The following is a 21,387-nucleotide window of genomic DNA, read 5'->3' as shown; positions in this document are numbered from 1 at the left end:
CTTCCTTTACTTTCTTAGTCACTCAAAATGTATTTGCTCCACTGAAATGTAACACATTTAAGACCGTTTGCTGGATCACAACACTGTTACACTTACATAACTTTACTGGTGTTTAAGTTCCGGTAGCATATATCGCCTACCTAACCTGAAATGATTTCAGAAATGCTACAACAATGTGCAACATGTTTTTGAAATGAAATATTAGTATAGCTATAGGTTATATATATACATACATATATGTATGTATATATTATTGTATTTTATTTTAGAGTCACTCACTAGGCTCTCCAGAAACATTGTTCATGCATTTCTATTTTTTAAATCTCACAGAGCTGAGAATGTGAATTGCACCCATGAAAAAATGGCCAAATCTGCTATTGGCAAACAGCATATTTTACTGTTTTTATTGACACCTGTTTTGTGCCTTTGGTTCGCCCAGGTTCTGCTAATTAGGTGCCAATTTGGTGCCAAATTAAAAACTGACTTTCATATAACGGAGGATGCCAGAGAGAGGCGGCAAAGTGGGCGCCCCATGAAATGGCAGAATAAGCAGTTTTGAAGGATTTGACAAACTGTTTGATGGGGGCATCCCACATATTCACCATTTAAAAGATAAATGAACAGGCTTTCTAACAGTAGCATTTTTACAACTAAGAAATTTCCTTCCAGTTTGTATATGTACAATGAGTGAATTAAAATGTGTGACACTAATAAAGTATTGTAACTTTTTATCATCTAAAAACGTGTTTAAATAACAGCATTTCAACAGGGTTACATAATATTTTATGTTACATAGGGGGGTCTAAACAAATAATTATGACATGTGAAGGAGACACGCACACTTCTCCCTACTATGAGTGTCTAGGGGAAGTGAGGAGGGTGTAGTGTGTATGTGTAAGTGGAACTGAAGCCCATCTGCTCCCTCTACAGGAAGTAGTAGTAACCTCAGGCACTGATGTCATTCAGCCCGGCTCTGAAAGTCGTATGATGCAGCCGCAGCGCTTCCGTCGCTTATGTTATGTTTAAATAGTGTACGCAAACACTTCAGACACTGGAGTAACGCAGAGAGCATTGGAGTGAGTCTATGGCACGTGGTGCATGTGTTTGAACAGGCCACAGTGTTTATATGTAGTGAGCAGCTACCTGTATGTATGAGCTTAGCCGGCTAGTTATCTCGGGTTCAGCGGGTTCAGCATCATCCGATCCAGATGAGTGTGTGGGGCTCCTAGCGCGTTCAGAGTTCCTGTAGTGTTAGTTAGTTCAGTGTGTCAGTGTGTAATAAACTGAGCTTTATTCATCATGATGATGATGAGAGCTGGTTTACACGCAGTTAGAGCATTTCCTAGCTTTAGCCGCTCGCCTTCCGGTCACAGCGTTTCAGGCGTTTTGCAGATTCAGGGATTTGGAACACAGTGGAAATCTCCCTCAGCCTTCCAGAGCCTTCGTCCATTCTCGGTAAGATTGTTCTCAGTGATTTGTTCATTGTGCTGTTGTGTCCACAGGTCCACAGTGCTCTGTCACCTGATTCTGAGTCCCCTGAACACCCATAAGCTGACCACGTGTATGATGGAATTACTGTTATTTCTTAATGGAGGAGTTGTATTGTAACTATTTGTACTTCTATTTAAATCTTCATTAGTACTGATGGAATTTACCTATAATACTAATGTAGTTAGATAAGCTTATTCCATAAGAGCCTTGATGTTATATTGATGCCAAATTCTTAATTGAATCAGATACATTTAGTGAGCTGCTTGTTCATGTTTTCTTTTTCTTATTGACAGTAAATCTATTTAGGTTAAAAAATATTCTTATGTAATGTAAATGACTCAATAACAATTTCATAACTTGCATTTTAACATTTTGTTCTGGAAATTGTTGGAAAGAGTTATATAGATTGTAAAACACTTGTTATACTAATAATTATAATGAATGGAACATAATAGAACAGAGCTGTAGAAGCAAAAAATCCATCACGCTTCTGTAAATAAGGTCACATAGTCACACATTCACATACTATCCTGTAATGCTCTCAGGATGTTCAGTACCCTATATGTAACTTCTGAGACTTCATGAATTAAGATGAAGATCAGAGAGAGTGCTGTAAGGAACTTTATGCATCTTATAAAAGCTCTGTGATACATATGTCACCTCTCGATTTTTTCAGTTATCAGTCTAATTCAGTGATCTAACCTTCTCCACTCTTGTCTGTATTACCTGTCTCTGTCCAGAAAGTGTCCCTATGGCCATTTAACACCCAGCCCAAAGACTTCAGTGAGCCCAACGACTCATGGAGTCCAGAGATGCGAAAGATGTATGATAAGTATTTCGCACTGTGTGAAGTCGAGGCTGAAGGAGGAGAGAGAGAGACTGAGGGGGGCGAGAAGAAGAGGGCTCCATGGCGGAAACTGCCCAGCTATAATCGTGCTCTGAAACATGCCACAGGTGATTTACATATCACACTTTCACCTTTGCCCCACTTTCCACAGATATCATAGGAGTAATCTCTTGACTGCAGAAGCAAACTGATACTGGTTTAGTAATGATAAGAGTCATTTTGAAGGGGGTTGAATACTTTTGTGGGTCTGAGCCTGCAGACCAGCTAGCACAACCCTTGGCTGCCAGCTGTCCAGGAAAGTATGCCAGTTGATCTGCAGGCAAAGATCTGGCCTATAGGATGGTTATCTAAGCCTTAACTACTGCAGTTAATGCTTTATTTAGTGGCTGCAGTATTGTGGAATCAATCAGTGTGTATTTTGGACAAGTCAAGTTTCAAGTCAAGCAGTTTTATTGTCAATACTGCATATGTACAAGACATACAGAGAATTGAAATTATGTTACTCTCCTTCCCAAAAGTTACAGCAAGTTCAGAAAATAAAATTGTAAATATAAAAAATGGGAGATACTATAAGTACAATACAACAAGGACACAGATATAGACATACATAAGACAAAAGACACTAAACAGTAGTGCAATAGTGATGGGAGCGGGAGGGATTAAAAGGGAATGACAATACAAGTACCAACAGAACCTGTAAACAAGTAATACAAATATAGAGGTATAAAGCTTAAGGCTGATAAAGTGAACAAGTTTGTAAAGTTCTTTAAAACTCACAGTTGTAGGGGGAATTAAAGTGGGTATGACAATGCAAGTATAAGTAGTAGTGCAGGTGTGGGGTGTAGTAGTACTGTGTTGGTAGGAAGGGGGGATGAGGGGAGGGTCACGATGCTAAGTGTGTGTGTGCTGTATAGGGGGTAGAGCAGGGAGAGAGTTCAGCATCCTCACAGCCTAGTGGATAGGGCTGTCCCTCAGTGAAGGAAAATCAAGGGAACTGAAATGAAGATTTGTAAATATGTCATTTTAAGAAACTATAATAAAAATACGTCCTTTTTCATGTTACAGGGGGAGTGTACCTTAGTAAAGTGATCCAGACCAAAGCTCGACTCTTCACAAGGAATATAGAGGAGGAGGGGGCAGCTTTTGAGTATGTAGTTTTCATGAACAAGCAGGAGAAGAGGTGTGTGTGTATATTTCAGAGTGGACATCTACTGGAAGGACCACCTGGGTGAGCATAAAAACATCTGTTAGAGCATCTGTAAGAGCATCATTATATTTCTGCCAAATATAATGTAATCTATTAGAAATCAAAGTACATAATTTACTATATTTCACATTGTTACATACGTATAACTGAGTGTGATTTACCTACAGCTAAATTAGAAACAGTGAGGTTTTTATAAACAGTGCATATTTCTCAATGACAATGTAAGAAAAAGGAAATCCCCTTGTGTGTAACATAGGAAGTGATTTAAGACTGTTTTTCTGTGCCACAGGCATGTACATGGAGGAGCAATTGCCACCATGATGGATTCTGTGACAGGCACTATGACTGGTTACCTGTCTGGGCCTGTTGTGACTGCCAATCTCAACATCAACTATCGCAGGTAAATGAACATTATTAGAGTTCTTAAGTGACTCAGCGGTTCAGAATGTTTGTTGCATTTACAGTAACATGCCAATAGTCATGGGACAGGAACTAGTATCCTTTCCTGTGGCTTTTGGTGTATGTGTTGGGAGCATGATCAGATCTTAATTCGACCCACCTTTAGGTGTATTCTGCAAGTTTGTGCTAAATGACATCCGTAGCCTGGTGGTGGAGGGATAATCTGTTTGTGTTTTATCATCTGATCCTTCTCTTTGTCCATTACCCAGTCCTATTTCCATACCCAGGGTTGCCGGTTATGGTACATAAATGACCAGAGACAGAGTAAAGCGCAAGTAAAATTAGATGATGACAGCTTAGAGCCCAGAAGGAGTACAAGACAGATGTTGTGATGGTTAAATGTGTCCTAAACAGGTATGAACTGAGCCTCTGCTAGGGTTAGCACATTTTAGCTAGGTTTATCAAAATTACTAGTATGGTTTGGATTTTAATTAGTTTCAACGTTCAAGTACTCATTTTCTGCATGCAGCTGGGTTAGCAAGGAGGAGAGAATTTCAGATGAGTAAAGTGATCCAGACTCATGCTGGCTAATGCTGTAATGCAATAACATTTTACTGTGAACTCATTAGTCACAATGAAAGTTCCATTCTAACTGACATAATTTAGCTACAAATGCAATTATACATTGCTATTGCAAAAAAATCTTGAACTTGTCTTGCTCTCATTTGTGTGGGTATGTCCCTTAATCTGGCAATCCATGTGCGTGTCAGGTCTAGGGAAAAGGGGGCATGGCAGACACCTCTCTCCAGTGTTTTGAAAATGGACTAATATAGCCATTTTACACGTTTTCTGTCATTTTTACAGATTGTTCTTTTAAATGCACTTTGATCTCAAGATCAAATTGTCTTCACGTGGATGTGAGGATTTTACTACTTACTACTAAAGAATATTTCTTTTTAAATTTGCAATTTGTTCCTGTATAGCCCGATTCCACTGGGTACTGTAGTCCTGATTCACAGTGCTTTGGATCGTGTAGAGGGCAGAAAAACCTTTGCAACCTGTAAGGTGACCAGCATCGATGAATCCAAACTGCACACAGAAGCTACAGGTAAATTAAGTCTCTTACTCTCCATTACACAAAAATGCATTAAAAAATAAAAAAGGACCACCTGTCTAAGAGTAGGACCCCCTTGTGCTGAGGCATGGATTCCACCAGACCTCTAAAGGTGTTCTGCGGTATCTGGCCCCATAAATAATGTTTGCATTAGGTCCTTTATGTCCTGTAATTTGTGAGGTAGAGCCTGTACATCAGTGAGCATTAGGTGCCCATGACACTGCCAGTGGTGCTAATGCCACAAAATCTGTTTCTTTTTTCAGTTTAAGAAAATAAGATTCATTCAAACAATATATAATTCTTAAAATAAATGACATACAGTTAAATAGTCACATTCAGGGCTTGCTTGCAATACAAAAACATTATATAGCAAAGTAGTAGTTTTGTTTTTTGGGGGAAGGTGGAGATATAAAGCTAAACTAAAATCTGAAACAATTATAATACTTGTATTTGTAGCAATATTTCTGTCTTACACCCTTTTTCTCATTCTCTCCACAGTGTTATTTTTATCAGTTAAGTTGGGCAGCTTTTTTGGAGCTTGAGGTGTATAAGCAGGTACATACCCATTGTAGGCATGTGCATGCCTGGGTATGTGTGTGTGTGTGTTTGTGTGTTTGTGTGTTTGTGTGTTTGTGTGTGTGTGTGTGTGTGTGTGTGTGTGTGTGTGTGTGTGTGTGTGTGTGTGTGTGTGTGTGTGTGTAAAGTGACCAGCTAGTGAAGCAAATATGTAACCTCGACCAGCTGTCACAAACATGCGACTTTCTGTGAAGTGCCATGATAAAACTTGCTTTAGAATGTTTTTTTTTTTTTTTTTTAGAAAATACTTTATTTATTATTTTATTATTATTTGATTGAATGTATTTATTATTTTTTTTTTTTACCAGAAATAGTATTAACTTATAAGGGGGCAGTCGAGGGACAGGTTTTGTGTTGTACCCAAAAACAGATTGCATGTTTATTCACTAAATATTGGTCTTTTTAAATTTTAATGTCTTCTTGCTCTGCTCAACTGAATTGGAGCTTCGACAAAAGAGTTAGAGCTGGTAGGGTATTGCTTTACTCTTCCTGTGAGTTCGAATTTCAGAATAAAAGTTCTGAGACCAGATAATACTTTACTATAAATAATTTTGTTCAATCATTTATTCATCAGTTATACATCTAATCAATGCAAATACAATACAAAATTGTTGTATTTTCATTAGCACTAATTTTCAACACTAGCAACACTATTTAAGCACATTCCAACAAGATTTGGATGATATGATTTTATAGTGTTTACAAGCAAAATAGAAGTATGTTTCTTTATACATTAATATTTATATCTAAAATTAGGACATATTTATATTTGACTAGTCTATGATCACCTGATGTGTGACATTCTCCTTTATTTACTATTAGGTAAATAGCTATCAAAACATTCCACAAAATTGTCCTATTTCACTTGTAAATTCTGTTGGCAAACAGCAGTCACTGATTCAGTCAACTGAATCTGATGTGGTCATTGTTTGACACATTCCATGTCACTCAGAAAAAAAGTCTGACCCTGCGTTCACACTGGAAAGCGACAAAGCGACAGGCGACCATTCATTTCCTATGGCAGGGCGCGATTTGTCGCCGCGACACGCGAGAGGCGACAAAGCGACAGACGGTGAATTTACACTGCTCCGACGCGACAACGCACAGCGACGGATCCCATTCATTTTCAATGGGAAGCGCCGCCTCCGTCAGACGCAGTCGCGCGGTGCATCATGGGTCCGACGCGTCGAGAGCGGGGGATGCGATGCGATGAAAAGTTGAGCCGAGCTGAACTTTATGCAAATGAGTCCGTCCAACGCAATGCGTCTATCCAATCAGAGAGCAGGTGTTGGCCTGTAACGCGTCCTCAGCGCAGCGCATGAAAACATTTTAGTTCCGCTTTCAAGCGTCCAGAGAAGCCTGGAAGAGAAGTTTCAGGCTTCCCTGTTCTTTATAAAATCCCTGCTGATTCACAGGGAGTCTGTCAGCGAGGAGAAAGGCTGCTGTGATTGTTGGAGTCTCTGGTGGGTTTTTAAAATATTAATATGTAATTTAATTGCTGTTGTCAGCTTATATACTGCTCACTAGACAGTGTAATGAAGCTCATTCAAACATTTATATCAATAAAGACACATTTATATTTATTAATTATTGGAAATAATAAAAGCTTATATAAAAAGCATTTCCCATTTATTAAAACGATTCAATTGGACGACGCAGGGAACGCCTTTGTCACGCCCACATGCGACCGGTTGGAGGGGGTAGTGCGACCGTGTGCGTTGTCGCGTCGGAGCAGTGTAAATTCACCGAGAGCGACAGAGCGACAAGCGACACGGAGATGAATTTTTCTCAACTCTATGCAAATGAGTTATGACGCGGTGAAGCGACATTCTAACCCGATTGGCTCCTAGCTTTTCTTTGGACCAATCACAAACAAGGCGGTTCGACGTCCTCTGAATTTCTAGTTTCTTTCCCGGTTCTTTCTGTTGAACGGGGTGGACCCACATCAGTCTGTGGGAACGGCTGCGTTTCCAGCGCAGTTAAATCACAGAAACGCACAAGAGTCCAGCAAGTTTGGGAGTTATAGCTGGAGAATAAAGTGGCCAAGCCATTCCTTTTTTGTGCCTTTTTTCTTGTCGGAGGCTGGACCATGATAAACGCGGGCGTTGAGCTTGACACGCCCACAAGCGACAAACGCTGGGAGACACAAGCGACTCGTCGCGTTCCAGTGTGAACGCAGGGTTAGTGGCCAGACTGAGACATATCTATACTAATTCAATTGTTATTGCATGTTAAACCAAATTTCAAGCTTTTTCTGGCTAAAAGTAGAATCGATGTACCAAATATACCAGAATTCAGATTTGCGCTGACATAACATAACCTTATATATATATATATATATATATATATAATGCTGCATGCACCCTCTAACAGATTGTCTTGTTTTTGCAAGGGTGTCTAAAAGTTTTTTTTATTTTTTTTATCAGAGTTAAACTATTTTTTAAATTTGATTTTGGTTTGGTTTTAGTCGAATAGTCAGAAATGGGGGTGGAGTAACGGGGATACCTTATGCAGATTGATAGATTCATGCAAACATGGATAAAGCTTGGGCTGCTCTCAGGCATCTACTTGAAAACACATGCTGATTCAGTTGTCAACATTATTTTGACCTTTTAATTTATTTTTATGTTCTACATTTTCTAATTTTTTTAATTCGTAAGAAACTCAACTAATGCTCCTTTAATGCAACAAATATCACTGAACAGTTCAAAATAATATTTCACCAAATTCTGCAATGTTATCTGTTCTGTATAGTTGTGTGTTTTGCATGCATTTTTTAAATATCAATATGCTCTGTTACTGTAAATTACTCTGCAAAAGTTTTAAAACCATCATGATAGCAGAAGTGACAGAGCCTTTTAACCATCCTTTAGGATTGTAAAGTTGTCAACCACTACCATGTAAACACAGAAGAACACAGTCCGTCCCAAATCAGATCTGATGAGCAGTAGAACAATAGATATACTGCATGTCTTATCACTCCCATGACTTCTGTCTTACATCATGTGTAAAAAAAAAAGAAAAAAAAAAAGGACAAAGACTGAGAGGAGTATCCGAAAAAAAAAACATCCCTGCCAGACTTACCAAGGAGTGCTTTTGCCACACCAGTGCCCTGGAGATCCAGCCTGAGTGGTTTCTGTGTGACATTCCGGATGCTGAAAAGAGATAAAAGGGTTATTTGATTATAGTTTATTTTTGTAGTACATTGTTTAACTTTATTTCATTTCATGCAAATAAAATATTAAAACCTATGTTTGTCCTTATTATACTTTTTTATGCAATGCATTTGATGCATTGATTCAAGTCAAGTCAAGTCAATACTGCATATGTACAGGAAATACAGAGAATTGAAATTAAATTACTCTCCTTGCCAAAAATTACAGCAAGTACAGAAAATAGATATATAATATATTAGAATGGGAGTCATGATATGTACAATACAACAAGGCCACAAATAGATATACGTAGGCAGAACACAATAAAACGTAGACAGAAAACAATATTTATTTCTTATATTTAGCATAGTTGCCTAATAGGAATATCTTGCCTCTTTGTCTGGGTATATTTATACCTTAAACTAGAGTGAAACTCAAAACAGTGTGTATAAAAGAATTAGGAGCTTAAGGTTTAAGGTTAGGATTAGAGCAAGTTTAAAGCCCAGAAAGCTTTTTAAATATAGTATACATTAAATATGACATGATTATATTGATTACATTACAAAACTAATTTTAAAAGGTTTAAAGGTTTGGAAGTGAATTTATACAACTTGTGGCAGGAAATAACAGGAACTATTTATAGCTAGATCTGTGCACTGTGAGGCCTCCATCTGATATTTTTTTTTACACTCATTTGCTGTTAAATGGTCAAGTCATGTTTATGTATAATATACTTAAATAAAGCATAAAAAAACTAAAGGTCCTTGTGTTTTAAAAATGTTATATTGACATTGCGTTCCCTCGCAAAGACGTGCATTTACTTTCAGAAAGCTTAAATAGTATGCCACTTAAAATCTGACAAAATGTATCCCACTTTTAATAAACTTATTTATTACTAACTTATTACTTATTTAAAAATATTTGATAGTAGTTTATAAAGTTAAATATTAACTTTCCTTTTATCTTTTCAAATAATTACCAGGATTAAAAACATCAGATCCATATATTTAAAATTTTGAATCTAATTTATATATTTTCAGATTAAAAAAATATCAGATCCTTAAATTTTCAGATTTAAAAATTCAGATTCGTAAATTTTCAGATTTAGAAATTTAGATTTGTACATTTTCAGATTAAAAAATTCAGATCTCTAAATGTTGTGTATTAATTAAACATTAATTAAACATGCCTGTCCACTTGAGCTGGAGGAAATGTATCTAGCTAGCTAGTTTAGCTAGATAACGCTAGAGAGCTAGTTACCACAGAGGGGGATTGAAAGTTTTAGATTATTTAATTTGTCTTTTTGTAACTTATCTCATGTCTAATTTGTTATAAAACACTTCTGATACTACAGTGACACACTACAGTTAGGATTTATGTATATTTTTGATAGATAGATAGACTTTTACTTTAAGCCAGCTTAAAGTACTTTAACTTTAGCCAGCTAGTTCATTAGCTAACCTAGCTCCTAGCGTTCAGTAGTGTAGGTTAGTTCAGTGTGTCAGTGTGTAATAAACTGAGCTTTATTCATCATGATTATGATGAGACTCGGTTTACAGGCACAGAGAGTGTTTCATAGCTTTAGCCGCTCGCTCTCCGGTCACAGCGTTTCAGGCGTTTTACAGATTCAGGGATTTGGAGCACTATGGAAATCTCCCTCAGCCTTCCAGAGCCTTCGTCCATTCTCGGTAAGATTAGACTAGTAGTTTATTGTGTTGACAGTGTAATAGCAGGCCATTTTACCAAAAAAATTAAAATAAAAAAATCACTCCAGCAAATAAAGCTAGATAATTCTGTATAGTCTTCTATCCTATTCAATTTAAATAAACAAACGTAAAAGTTAATATATAACTACATGTGACAAGAACTGTGTTATGAATTTCATGTTATATTTATCTAGTAATATATATATATATATATATATATATATATATATATATATATATATATATATATATATATAAATGTAAATATTCAAAACTGCTTTTCTTTTTAAATGGCCTTTGAAATGTCTACACACTCGTCAAATAATTAAAACTAGAGTTACTGTTACGAATTGTATTTGTAGATATCTGGAAGTAGTACAATTTGTACTAGTAAATAGTGATTGTGTATATCTATAACTGGATTTTTACTTGTAAAACTGTAATAATAAATTACACAGAGATTTCTTATAAATGAATGGTAAAATAAGACTAGTCAAAATTACGTTATGGGGATGCCGTTATGGGGACATTACCATTAAATATTTCAGAGCAGATTCTAATAGAAAAAACTACATTACAGAGATCTTTTAACTAGTAAAAACTGAGACTAAGTTAGGCTAAAACCTTTTACCATACAGCGTCCTGTCATCCGACTATGCATGCTCTAAACACCCATGAGGTAATCGTGTGTATAAACTGTGAATTACTGTTTTCATTGAGTTGTTACTTGTCCTTAAATTTAAGTCTTCATTAGTACTTATTAAAGTACAATTTAGTGATTTGTATGTCATCCATGGTTGTCTGTTTTGCCATTGCTCTTCCAGAAGATGTCACTGTGGCCTTCCAATATTCATCTGCAAGACTACAGTGAGCCCAATGAATCATGGAGCCCAGAGATGCGACAACTGTATGATCAGTATATTGCACTCTGTGAAGTGAGGACTGATGGAGGCGAGGTGAAGACGGGACCTTGGCAGAAGCTGCCCAGCTACAACCGTACTCTCAAACATGGCATAGGTGATTTATGCTTGACATTGTCTTATGTGGCCATTTGTTTCTAGGCTTCCATTGGAGCAGTAACAAAAGGATGTTAGTTTATTCATTCTTTAAAAAATAGGCCTGTCAGGATAACCCATGTTTATTTTAACCATATATTCATTTTTGTTAATGTGCTTTTCTTGCGAAGTAAACAAAATATTGTGGTCGGCCAAAATTATTGAGGTTATGTCCATTTGTTAACCATATTGACAGTCTTGCTTATGGCCCATCAGTGGCAACTGATGCTTAATATTTTATTGTGACAGGCCTAATATAGGTGGATAGTCCTCTATTATTAGACACTTTATTTTTTTTATTAATGCCTTGTTGTAAGGCATTGATAAATAATACATATATGGCTCACTGTAGATGCATACCTCAGTTTAACTTAGATTCAACAAAGATGATTCAAAGTACATTTTCTTGAACTCTAACTTTAAGCTGAGCCCAAAAACTTTGAGCTAAACCTAACCTTGGACTTTGACTTTTGACAACTCTTAAACTAATCCTAATCCTTTTCTTAACCTTAACCCTGCTCTAAATTCTAGTGTGAACATTGTTAAAAAAAATAATAATTGAGAACAGCAAGTTATTTGTTATAACCAATGCATATAATATATATGTGGTCCTTTTCTGTGAGAAAAGTGGGAATCCCCTGGCATTTAACATGAACAGGAAATGATGTAAGACTGATTTCCTGTGCCACAGGCATGTGGACAGCAGAGCAATTGCTACCATGATTGATTCTCTATGCTGTTTGGACTGGAAATTATCCTTGTTTTACCTGATTTTTATTTACAGTTTGAACATATTCAGATCATCTTTAGGCAGGAATAGAAGTGATTAAGGACCTGTTTTATTTTAACAAGACCAAGAGCATTGCTAAACACTGCTTAAGTACTGTTGAATTGTTGTTTTGTTAATGTGTCAATGCTAAGTGAAAATCAGATGTTGTAGTTGATTTGATGTGGCCAGACAAACACAACATGCTACACCAGTAAATGTCCTTGGGCAAGACTCCCAACACTACATTTGCCCACCTGTATAAAGTGATTAACGTATAAAGGGCTCTGGATCAGTCCAACATAAATATAAACAAGAATTTCATTGCTGTAAGACAAATTTTGTAGAAAAATATTCTTTCTTTTATTTTGCAGTAGCAGCACAGCGTCCTAAAACAATCGACCCAAGAGCTCGTCTCTTCACAAGGAATGTAGAGGAGAAGGGGGCAGCGTTTGAGTATGTGGTTTTTATGAATGATCAGGAGAGGAGGTGTGTGTGTGTATTTCAGAGTGGACATCTACTGGAGGGACCACCTGGGTAAGAAAAAGCATCAAGTAATCGATTGTCACAATGTTCACATGGCTGTGATGTAACTGAGATTAAGTAATTCTAGATTGAGAATATAGAGGTATTTATTAAAACCAGTGCATATTACTGTACAGTACAGTTGTATCTGTAGTCCTTATGGTGCAAAAAATTATCTTGGATGTAACATAAGAAGTGATGTAAGACTGGTTGTCTTTACCACAGGTATGTGCATGCAGGAGCAGTAGCCACAATGTTTAGTACTGTGACGACCACTCTCTCTATGCTATTTGGGAGAGTTTTGACTGCCAATCTGAACCTCAACTTTCGCAGGTGAACAAATCATTGTAATGGTATTTAAATTGAAGATTTTAATAAAGATGCTTGTAGTGTTGCTAGATAATATAGAGTTCATGGATGTAGTTGCTTGATTTAATTGTATAGTAATTCTAACGAATAGACTTAAAATATGCACTAAACCATCACTCTGTTAGAAAGACACACACCTACACATTCAATTTATCGAATCCACCAATCAGGTGACAGCAGTGTAGTGCATAAAATCATACAAGTCCAGGCATGCAGATTTATGTTTACATCAATTGTATCAGACAAGAACAGAAAGTTGAGGCTGCAGTGAAACAAGGGCTCACCAAAACTGAATGCTGTGAATGCATGGGCCCAACCTTCCTGTTTTTTTTTTCTTATACTGATATAATGTTTTCTTTTGAAGCATTGACTTAAGATAAACATCTTATAGATGTCTCACACACTTATTGATGTGTCATCTCTAATACTATGACACAGTGGTGTTTAAAAAAAAAAAAAAAAAACATGTTTTACAATTTTGTTAGAAAGTACAACTAAAAGAAAAGTAGAAACGTATGTTAGAATTTGTGCAGATTTATTTGTTATGCAATAAATGTATGTGTAAATTAACTTCAACTAATAAATCTAAACTGCTTTGATTCTTGAAATTTGTTCCCAAACAGCCCAGTACCTCTAGGTAGCGTCAGCCTTATTCATAGTGCTGTGGATAAAGTGGAGGGGAGAAAGATCTTCGTAACCTGTAGGATGACCAGCATCGATGAATCTAAACTATACACAGATGCTACAGGTAGAATAAGACACGCACACTCACTCATGTAAAGTTCAAAAGCTTTTTCACTTTTAGTTGTACCATGCATGACAATGTATGTGATAAATAAACTTTGATCTTTGAACACATTTCACTACTGTAGTTTAGTTGTACAATAATATGCCATGTATTCTTTTAACAATGCAAATGTATTGGACAATACATTTTTATTTTAACAACAGCTGTTGCTTTTAGGCTCAGCAGTAAAAAGTTACAAACAATTTATTAAATGTATAAAAAGAAAAAGAGGTCTGAAAGAACCTGCAATACAAAACTAAGCTGAACTATATCACACCAACATTTTTCATCAATTCTGGCCTCTAGACAGACTTCTGCAGAATTATGAGAGCTGCAAATTACATTCTTTTCTAAAATTCATTTTCAAACTGATTCTAATATCTACACTGAGTGTTCCACATTGCTGCAGTACGTTAAAAGTTTATATAGCAAAAATCTCATGCTTTCTGTTTTACTCTTTCTGTTTTTTCTCTCCACAGCGTTATTTTTGTCTGGTAAATTGGGCCATGTATTTGGGACAAAAAGTGTATAGCAGGCCAGACACTAATGTAGATGTGTGCACACCTGGGTGTGTGCCTGTGCGAAATGACCAGCTAGTGGTGCAAATATTTTACCACTACCAGCTGTCACAACCACACAGGACTTCCTGTGAAGTGCAGTGTTTAAACTTTCTCCAGAACAATTTATTTTAAATATTTTATTTGTAGTATTTTTTTAAACCAAATGACTATTCGCTCATAAATTATATCACATTTATTTGGTTCTATTTTTATTAAAATGAATTCTTACATCTGTAGATACAGTACTCTGCAAAAGTCTTAGTCGTTCTTGAATGAAATTTGTGCTAAATTAAAAATGTGTATTTAGGCAGCATGCGTGTAGTGCCTCGAAAAATAATACATTACTTTACAATACATACATGTATACTAAAAAACAGGTTGTATTCTATTATAGAAGAATATAGTTAAAAGAACACAGGTTTTGTAGCTGTAAAAAAAAATCTGTCAACATAAATTAGTATATTACTGTATATTACTTTCTCACGTGGACTAAGACACTTGACAGTACTGTATGTATTTTTTTGAATGCTGCAATGGCTTGTTTTGTAATTTTAGGAACCATATTTCTCTTAATCTGTTCAAATATTTATTACAGCAACAGTGTTTCCCTACATAGCTTCTGTACATCTGCCTTCCTATACAGTGTAGTACCACCCATAATCAGCTTCACCTGATCCATCTAATTATTACCTTCAGAAGTCCTGATTAGCTGTAATTTGTCAGAAGGAAAACGTCCAGGAGGAAGGATGATAAAACCACTGTGGTCAGACTATATTACATATTACAGCCCTGGATTCAAGCATGTTTTTCATGGTTGTTGTTATACTGCTAAACCCAGGTTTGAATCAGTTCTGAGTTAAGCATTTTAAATATGGGTTGTTTATTCGGGCCGAGAAAACTAGTAAAGAGAATATTCATCTTTACTGATTTCTATAACACTTTAAACCAATCCTAGACAGGAATTTGAGTCAGGATTGCTGCACTGTTATTTCATTTTACTGTAAAACACCAATTCAGTTTTACCTTTAAACATTTTAAAATGTTTTTACCTTAGTTTATTTAATTGTATATTACCTGCAATGTGTGTTTCTTTAATATCTTAATATCTTCAATAAAAAAAACGCCACTTTGTATTGTGATGTTTTTAGCATATTGCCTACCCCTGAAAAAAATGACTAGTCATTAGAGGTTACAGTTGAAATCTTCTCTAAGAGTTTCATCCTAATTTTGTTCACAAAGCATAAACTGATATTACACACACATTTTCACTTGTAATGTTGTATTTCATATTCCACCACAAAATGCTTCCAGCCCTGCACCTCACCTGCACCTTGCTGAAACCTTCTCCTCCCCCTTTTACTATTATTCCAGTAAAAAGGTTTAAATAACACCACAGGGTTACGGTAATGAATGACACACTGTCCACATCTGAAGAAGGTACATTCATATAGGGAGGCTTTGAAGTTAGCACTTCACTGACAATACAGTGATTCAATATGTTACCTTTAGTGTTAGTGGGGTATGACCTTTGTCCGTTCTCACTGGGCAGAGATACGAGCGTTTACATTCTCTTGTCTACAGAAACTTCAGGAAGTAAAAGAACATGTATTGCTTCCTTTGAGATGTAAACAAATTAATTCAGAGAGATATTGTGTGAAATGTTGCACTGGAGAAAAAATGATGGACCCTAATTTCAGTCCGAGAGGGAGCTTGAATAGACAATAAAAAAAACTACTCTGAATAACTGCTCTTATCTTGATTCAGTTATTTCTTAAAAGGAGAAAAATAAATCATTCTCAATAAACAAGATTGCACAAATCCATTTAAACAAGAAAAAAATCACAAACTGGCCACCAAAATGATAGATTTTGTAATCTGATTGAATGTAGCTGTGAGGTCAGGTGGCCCAAATTCAAGGTTAGGACCACGTCTAGTAGATAGATAGATACTTTAATTAACCCAGAGGGAAATTCTATGGAATGCCAATGTAATTTTGACATAGTATAATCATGATAGACAACATTGATATTTTGTTGATTACCAACATCATATTGATATAAAATACCAAATTCAACCAAATTCATAAAATTCACAATGATAACATCCACACAATATAGAATTCAGATGTTGTTAGGCATTGATATTTTATTGGTATTAGATCATGGTGTTTGCTTATGTAAAATGTCTGTAATGTTTTTTTTTAAGTAAACCTTATTTTTTGCCAAAATTTTATGTAAACAAAATAACATCTGTCAAACATTAGAGTCCAATGTTTTTCTGATGTCTGGCATCGGTAAAAAAGGTCAGACTGGCAATGTTGTCTAAGTTTTGTTCTCATGGTAATATTTTATAGCCAAAACTAAACGTTAATACTGTTTTATTTATACGTGAATCTATGGTATATATGGTGGTATGAACCCAGCACACATTTGTAATGTGAGCAGGGTCTAAAGTGGATCCTTTGGACAAAACCTTCTTATTCCAATTTGGGCTACCCATATTGGACCCTTCATGGGAATGTTATCTCAGAAATGTTGGAGCTCGTAAACATCTGATTTAATAAAAAGTTCACCAAGCATCACAATGTATGCCTTTTGTAGTTAAATTGTTTACAATGAAGCAGCATTTTTAGAGACATTTTGAAATTCTTAAAATCTTAAAATTCTAATTATTATTATTAGAAATGTCCCTTTCCACTTTGCAAGCAAACAGTACAAACTATACAAAAAGAACACTGTTTCTCTCTCTCTCTCTCTCTCTCTCTCTCTCTGCATATCTGTATGGCAGCAGGTTGTGTGAGAAGTAGTGGTGCTCTGTCTCTCTCTCTTACTTCAATTCTATCTCTTTTTCTGTCTGTCTGTCTCTCTCTGTTTCCGTCTGTCTCTCTGTCTTTCTCTTTCTGTCTCTCTCTCTGTATTTCTATCTCGCTCTCTGTGTCTCTGTTTTCTCTCTCTGTCTTTCTATCTCCCTCACTAACTGTCTCTCTCTCTTTCTCTCCCAACCTTTCTCTCCCTCTCACTCTCTGTCTCTCTTTCCTTACCTCTCTCTGTTTCTCCCATTTGCACTGTCTTTCTTTCTCTCTATGTATGTCTCTCTGTGTTTCTGTATGTATGGCAGCAGGTTGTGTGAGGAGTAGTGGAGCTCCTACTCCAACTCTCTCTCTCTCTCTCTCTCTCCTTTCTGTCTGTCTGCTGTCTGTCGCTCTCTCTCTCTCTCTGTATGTAGGGCAGCAGGTTGTGTGAGGAGTAGTGGTGCTCTGTCTCTCTCTCTTACTCCAATTCTATCTCTTTTTCTGTCTGTCTGTCTCTCTCTCTGTTTCCGTCTGTCTCTCTGTCTTTCTCTTTCTTTCTCTCTCTGTATTTCTATCTTGCTCTCTGTGTCTCTGTTTTCTCTCTCTGTCTTTCTATCTCCCTCACTAACTGTCTCTCTCGCTTTCTCTCCCAATCTTTCTCTCCTTCTTACTCTCTGTCTCTTTCCTTACCTCTCTCTGTTTCTCCCATTTGCTCTGTCTTTCTTTCTCTCTATGTCTGTCTCTCTGTTTATCTGTATGTATGGCAGCAGGTTGTGTGAGGAGTAGTGGAGCTCTTACTCCAACTCTCTCTCTCGCTCCCTCCTTTCTGTCTGTCTGCTTTCTGTCTGTCTGTCTGTCTTTCTCTCTCTGTATGTAGGGCAGCAGGTTGTGTGAGGAGTAGTGGAGCTCAGCTCTGGTCCAGGCGGCTGTAGTTGATCTGTAGTTGATGGCTTGTGTGGGACTGAAGCGAATATCCGCGGTGGGGCTTTTTTTCCACCCGCGGTATGAACGTTAAAACCTCTCAGTGACACGGCAGCACCCCCCCCCCCCCCCCTTCTCTCCTCTTTCACACAGAAAAATATGCCAATGAGAGCATTTTCTCAACATCCGATCAAGTAATTAAACATTTATAAGTGGTACACAGAAATGCATATTTAACACGAAAAAGCTGGATCAGAATTCTGAACCCAAAGCACGTAGCTACAATATACGCTCATTTCATAAGATATTCGTTAATTTATCTGTTTTCTTTCATTGAACCTTCAACAGAGTAATGTTACAGTATTCCCCATCCATCCTCTACTGCAAAGTCCCTCAATTTAAAGTTTCCATGATTTAGGACTGTTAAAAATTCATTTGTAGTGAGATTTCACATTACCGAACATACATATATTTAACATGCAGTCCATGTGACACTTTTTAGCCAGAGTGCATGTTACCCATTTAAGTCCACATTTTTCTAGACATTTTCATGTGGCTAGTTCTTTTATATATTTGTTTATATTCTTTGTGTTTATTCTTGTTAAAACTACCACCTAAAAGCTATAAAACCGGATAATTGACGTGTTTCACATATACATGTTTGGAAAATAATTTCAACAGTGTATGCTTTTCTTTGTGTGAACACTTGGGAGTGTTTTCAGACAGTATTTAATAGTGAATAAGAGTGTGAGCAGTGTTAGCTGGGGTGTTTATTCCCTCAGTGCTGTAAAGCTCCTTCAGCTCCACGCTAAAGCGCTCGGGGCTGATTATATAACGGCGGTGACATAACGGAGCTCCGCTATCCCTCCAGCCAGCGCGGGACTTTCTCCACAGCCGGTGTTCTCCGCTCTCTACCGGCCTGCAGAGTCCTCCAAACTCCTAAAGCCACTGAACAGCCGACAGGCACCCTGCTTTAATTCACTTATTTTACTGTTTTAGTTCGCAGCCACGCGAGAGTGCAGCAGTTAGCATGGCGATGTGTTTGTTAAAGCGCTTGCGGCGGCCCGGGCGCTAGATTACACCCTGACTGACTGCCCCAGTTAAAGTGTGGCCACCAGAAGGGACGACTGCACTGTGTGGAGCTGCTGAAGCTACAGGGAGCTGCCTGAAAAGTTATGGAAAATGAAGACCCTGAGTCTCCGGAGGAGAGCCTCAGCCACACGGAGGGTCCCAGAGGTAGGATTTCATATCTCAGTGTGGACAATTTACACGCAGAGTTAATATTACAGCTTCTACACTAGCATAATATTTTCATTCAGACTGCCTCATGTTGATATGCTCTCTCTTTCTCTCTCTCTCTCTCTCTCTCTCTCTCTCTCTCTCTCTCTCTCTGTCTCTTTCTCTCTCTCTCTGACACACATGAGTGGGCTGGCACAGTGATACACTATAAATAAACCCTGGAGCACGAGATCCCACCCTTACACAAACACACACAAACATATAAAACATAGCACCAAAAGAAAAAAAATGTGTTTGGTAATATTATTGGATTATTTTTTGTTGTAACAATGCTTCTTGGAAATAAATCCATTCCAAGTATACCATTGGAAAGCCTGTTAATTTCTCTTTTAAATACTGCCACATTTGTAAGGAACATGCATTTGTGCGATAAAAAGCAGAGCTGAGTAAAAAATTGTGGAATCTTCTCACTGCCTATGACAAGCCGTTTATTCTTCCCTTCACTCTTCTGGTGTTTGACAATCTTCTTGGGACACACACTTTATGGCCTGTCTCTGACATCCCCTCTGATGTGGAACTTGGCCTTCAGTTACTCCAGAGTCGTTTTTTGTCGTGTTTTCCATTATTTTATATTTATAATCTTATTTTCTGAACTTGCTGTAACTTTTGGGAAGGATAGTAACGTAATTACAGTTCTCTTTATGTCCTGTACATATGCAGTAATGACAATAAAACTACTTGACTTGACTTAACTTGACAAATAATGCCGCATAATGCCGCTGTGGAACAAAAACTTAAAGTTGCTCTATCGCACGGGCAATATCCAGATCAGTCAAATGTGGTATGCCAATTCTTTGAGCAGACACCTACTGACAACTGTAGCAGAGCCCATGATCACAGATGCTGCCAATCAGATACAAATCAGGCACCTGATTAGCAGAAACTGGGGGAATCAGAGGTCAAAAGTACAGCACCAGCAAAAAAAAAAAAAAGCTGTTTGGCATTGGCAGAGAAGATTCAGCTCTGATGCTCAGCCCACAAATGATTTGATTTCCAAGAAGCACTGGGACCGTTCTAGTGTTGTTTTTCTTTGATTTGATTTCACAAAACATTTAAGTGATAACTGATTGTGATCATTCAAGATGTTTTTCAACTGCATCCCTACCTAGATGATGGATCCATAATATCCTTCCTCTTTTTAAAAATGTCTTGGACAGTTCTTAACCCATGTTTCTGCAATCTTTCTAGATGTTTTATCAGCTTGATGCACCTCAAAATCCATAAAGTTATCTCACTAACTCAGGTACAAGGAGCCTACATCAACTCCTGTCATGTTGAACCTATTTAAGCACTAAAAGAAACTCTTATAAAAGGTGCCACTACACAACAGCTGTAATTGTAAAGACCATGGATCTCAAAGTAGTCTATAAACTTTCACATAAGCATCATATGATATATCACTATCTGTGTCCAAAGGTGGGCTACATTTCTCAGTAGCTACATCACAAATTGCTGTTCCAAAGTTGAGGACCCTTTGAAGCAGAAAAATGCAGCTGATGTTTAGAGCATTTTTAAGGATGCAACTGATGTATCTTTCCTGGTCTTCGGATACCTAAAATTCGATAGACAAGTTCAATGCGAAGATAAAAAAGGACTATGAAACCTGAGAAAAAATTGCAGGACATCTCCAGAGCAGAATTTGTTTAAAAATGTTGTTTGTCACAGGTGTTTGTCAGACCTTATGGGTGACATTACCATGAAGCCTCTTTAGACTTTACCAAATGTGTGACAAATAGCTTACTAATTGCATCTGTAGTGCATTTATATACATACTGTATGTACATAATACATTCATGTTTCTTATTATAAAAGTAACATG

The 21,387-nt window shown here is 37.0% G+C and overlaps 2 protein-coding genes across 6 annotated transcripts in view; both read left to right on the top strand.

Annotated features, from left to right (window-relative positions):
• The first annotated feature begins 833 nt into the window (after nucleotides 1-833).
• them4 (thioesterase superfamily member 4) lies at nucleotides 834-15,688 on the top strand. 5 transcript variants are annotated; one of them, XM_022673487.2, is made up of 6 exons: nucleotides 834-1,455; nucleotides 2,232-2,445; nucleotides 3,404-3,566; nucleotides 3,835-3,945; nucleotides 4,928-5,052; nucleotides 11,320-11,502. In XM_022673487.2, the coding sequence occupies exons 1-6, from the start codon at nucleotides 1,300-1,302 to the stop codon at nucleotides 11,364-11,366; spliced, it is 816 nt and encodes a 271-aa protein (XP_022529208.2). In that variant the 5' UTR covers nucleotides 834-1,299; the 3' UTR covers nucleotides 11,367-11,502. The 5 variants fall into 5 exon arrangements, with proteins under 5 accessions (XP_022529208.2, XP_007249885.3, XP_049336898.1 ...); XM_007249823.4 differs by lacking the exon at nucleotides 11,320-11,502 and adding an exon at nucleotides 5,557-5,873 and having other exon boundaries at nucleotides 836-1,455; XM_049480941.1 differs by lacking the exons at nucleotides 2,232-2,445; nucleotides 3,404-3,566; nucleotides 3,835-3,945; nucleotides 4,928-5,052 and adding exons at nucleotides 12,691-12,853; nucleotides 13,067-13,174; nucleotides 13,834-13,958; nucleotides 14,477-15,688 and having other exon boundaries at nucleotides 838-1,455; nucleotides 11,320-11,512.
• A 3,333-nt stretch (nucleotides 15,689-19,021) lies between these two features.
• rorc (RAR-related orphan receptor C) overlaps nucleotides 19,022-21,387 on the top strand; it is a 39,651-nt gene continuing 37,285 nt past the window's right edge. Inside the window, exon 1 of the mRNA XM_007249825.4 lies at nucleotides 19,022-19,505. Within this exon, the coding sequence (XP_007249887.3) occupies nucleotides 19,445-19,505 (61 nt within the window). The 5' untranslated portion in view covers nucleotides 19,022-19,444. The remainder of the gene's footprint in view (nucleotides 19,506-21,387) is intronic.

The sequence above is a fragment of the Astyanax mexicanus genome, chromosome 6, assembly GCF_023375975.1.
Source record: "Astyanax mexicanus isolate ESR-SI-001 chromosome 6, AstMex3_surface, whole genome shotgun sequence".
NCBI lineage: Eukaryota > Metazoa > Chordata > Actinopteri > Characiformes > Acestrorhamphidae > Astyanax > Astyanax mexicanus.
The sequence above is the reverse complement of the archived record's forward strand: the minus strand, read 5'-3'. Positions and strand labels throughout refer to the sequence as shown.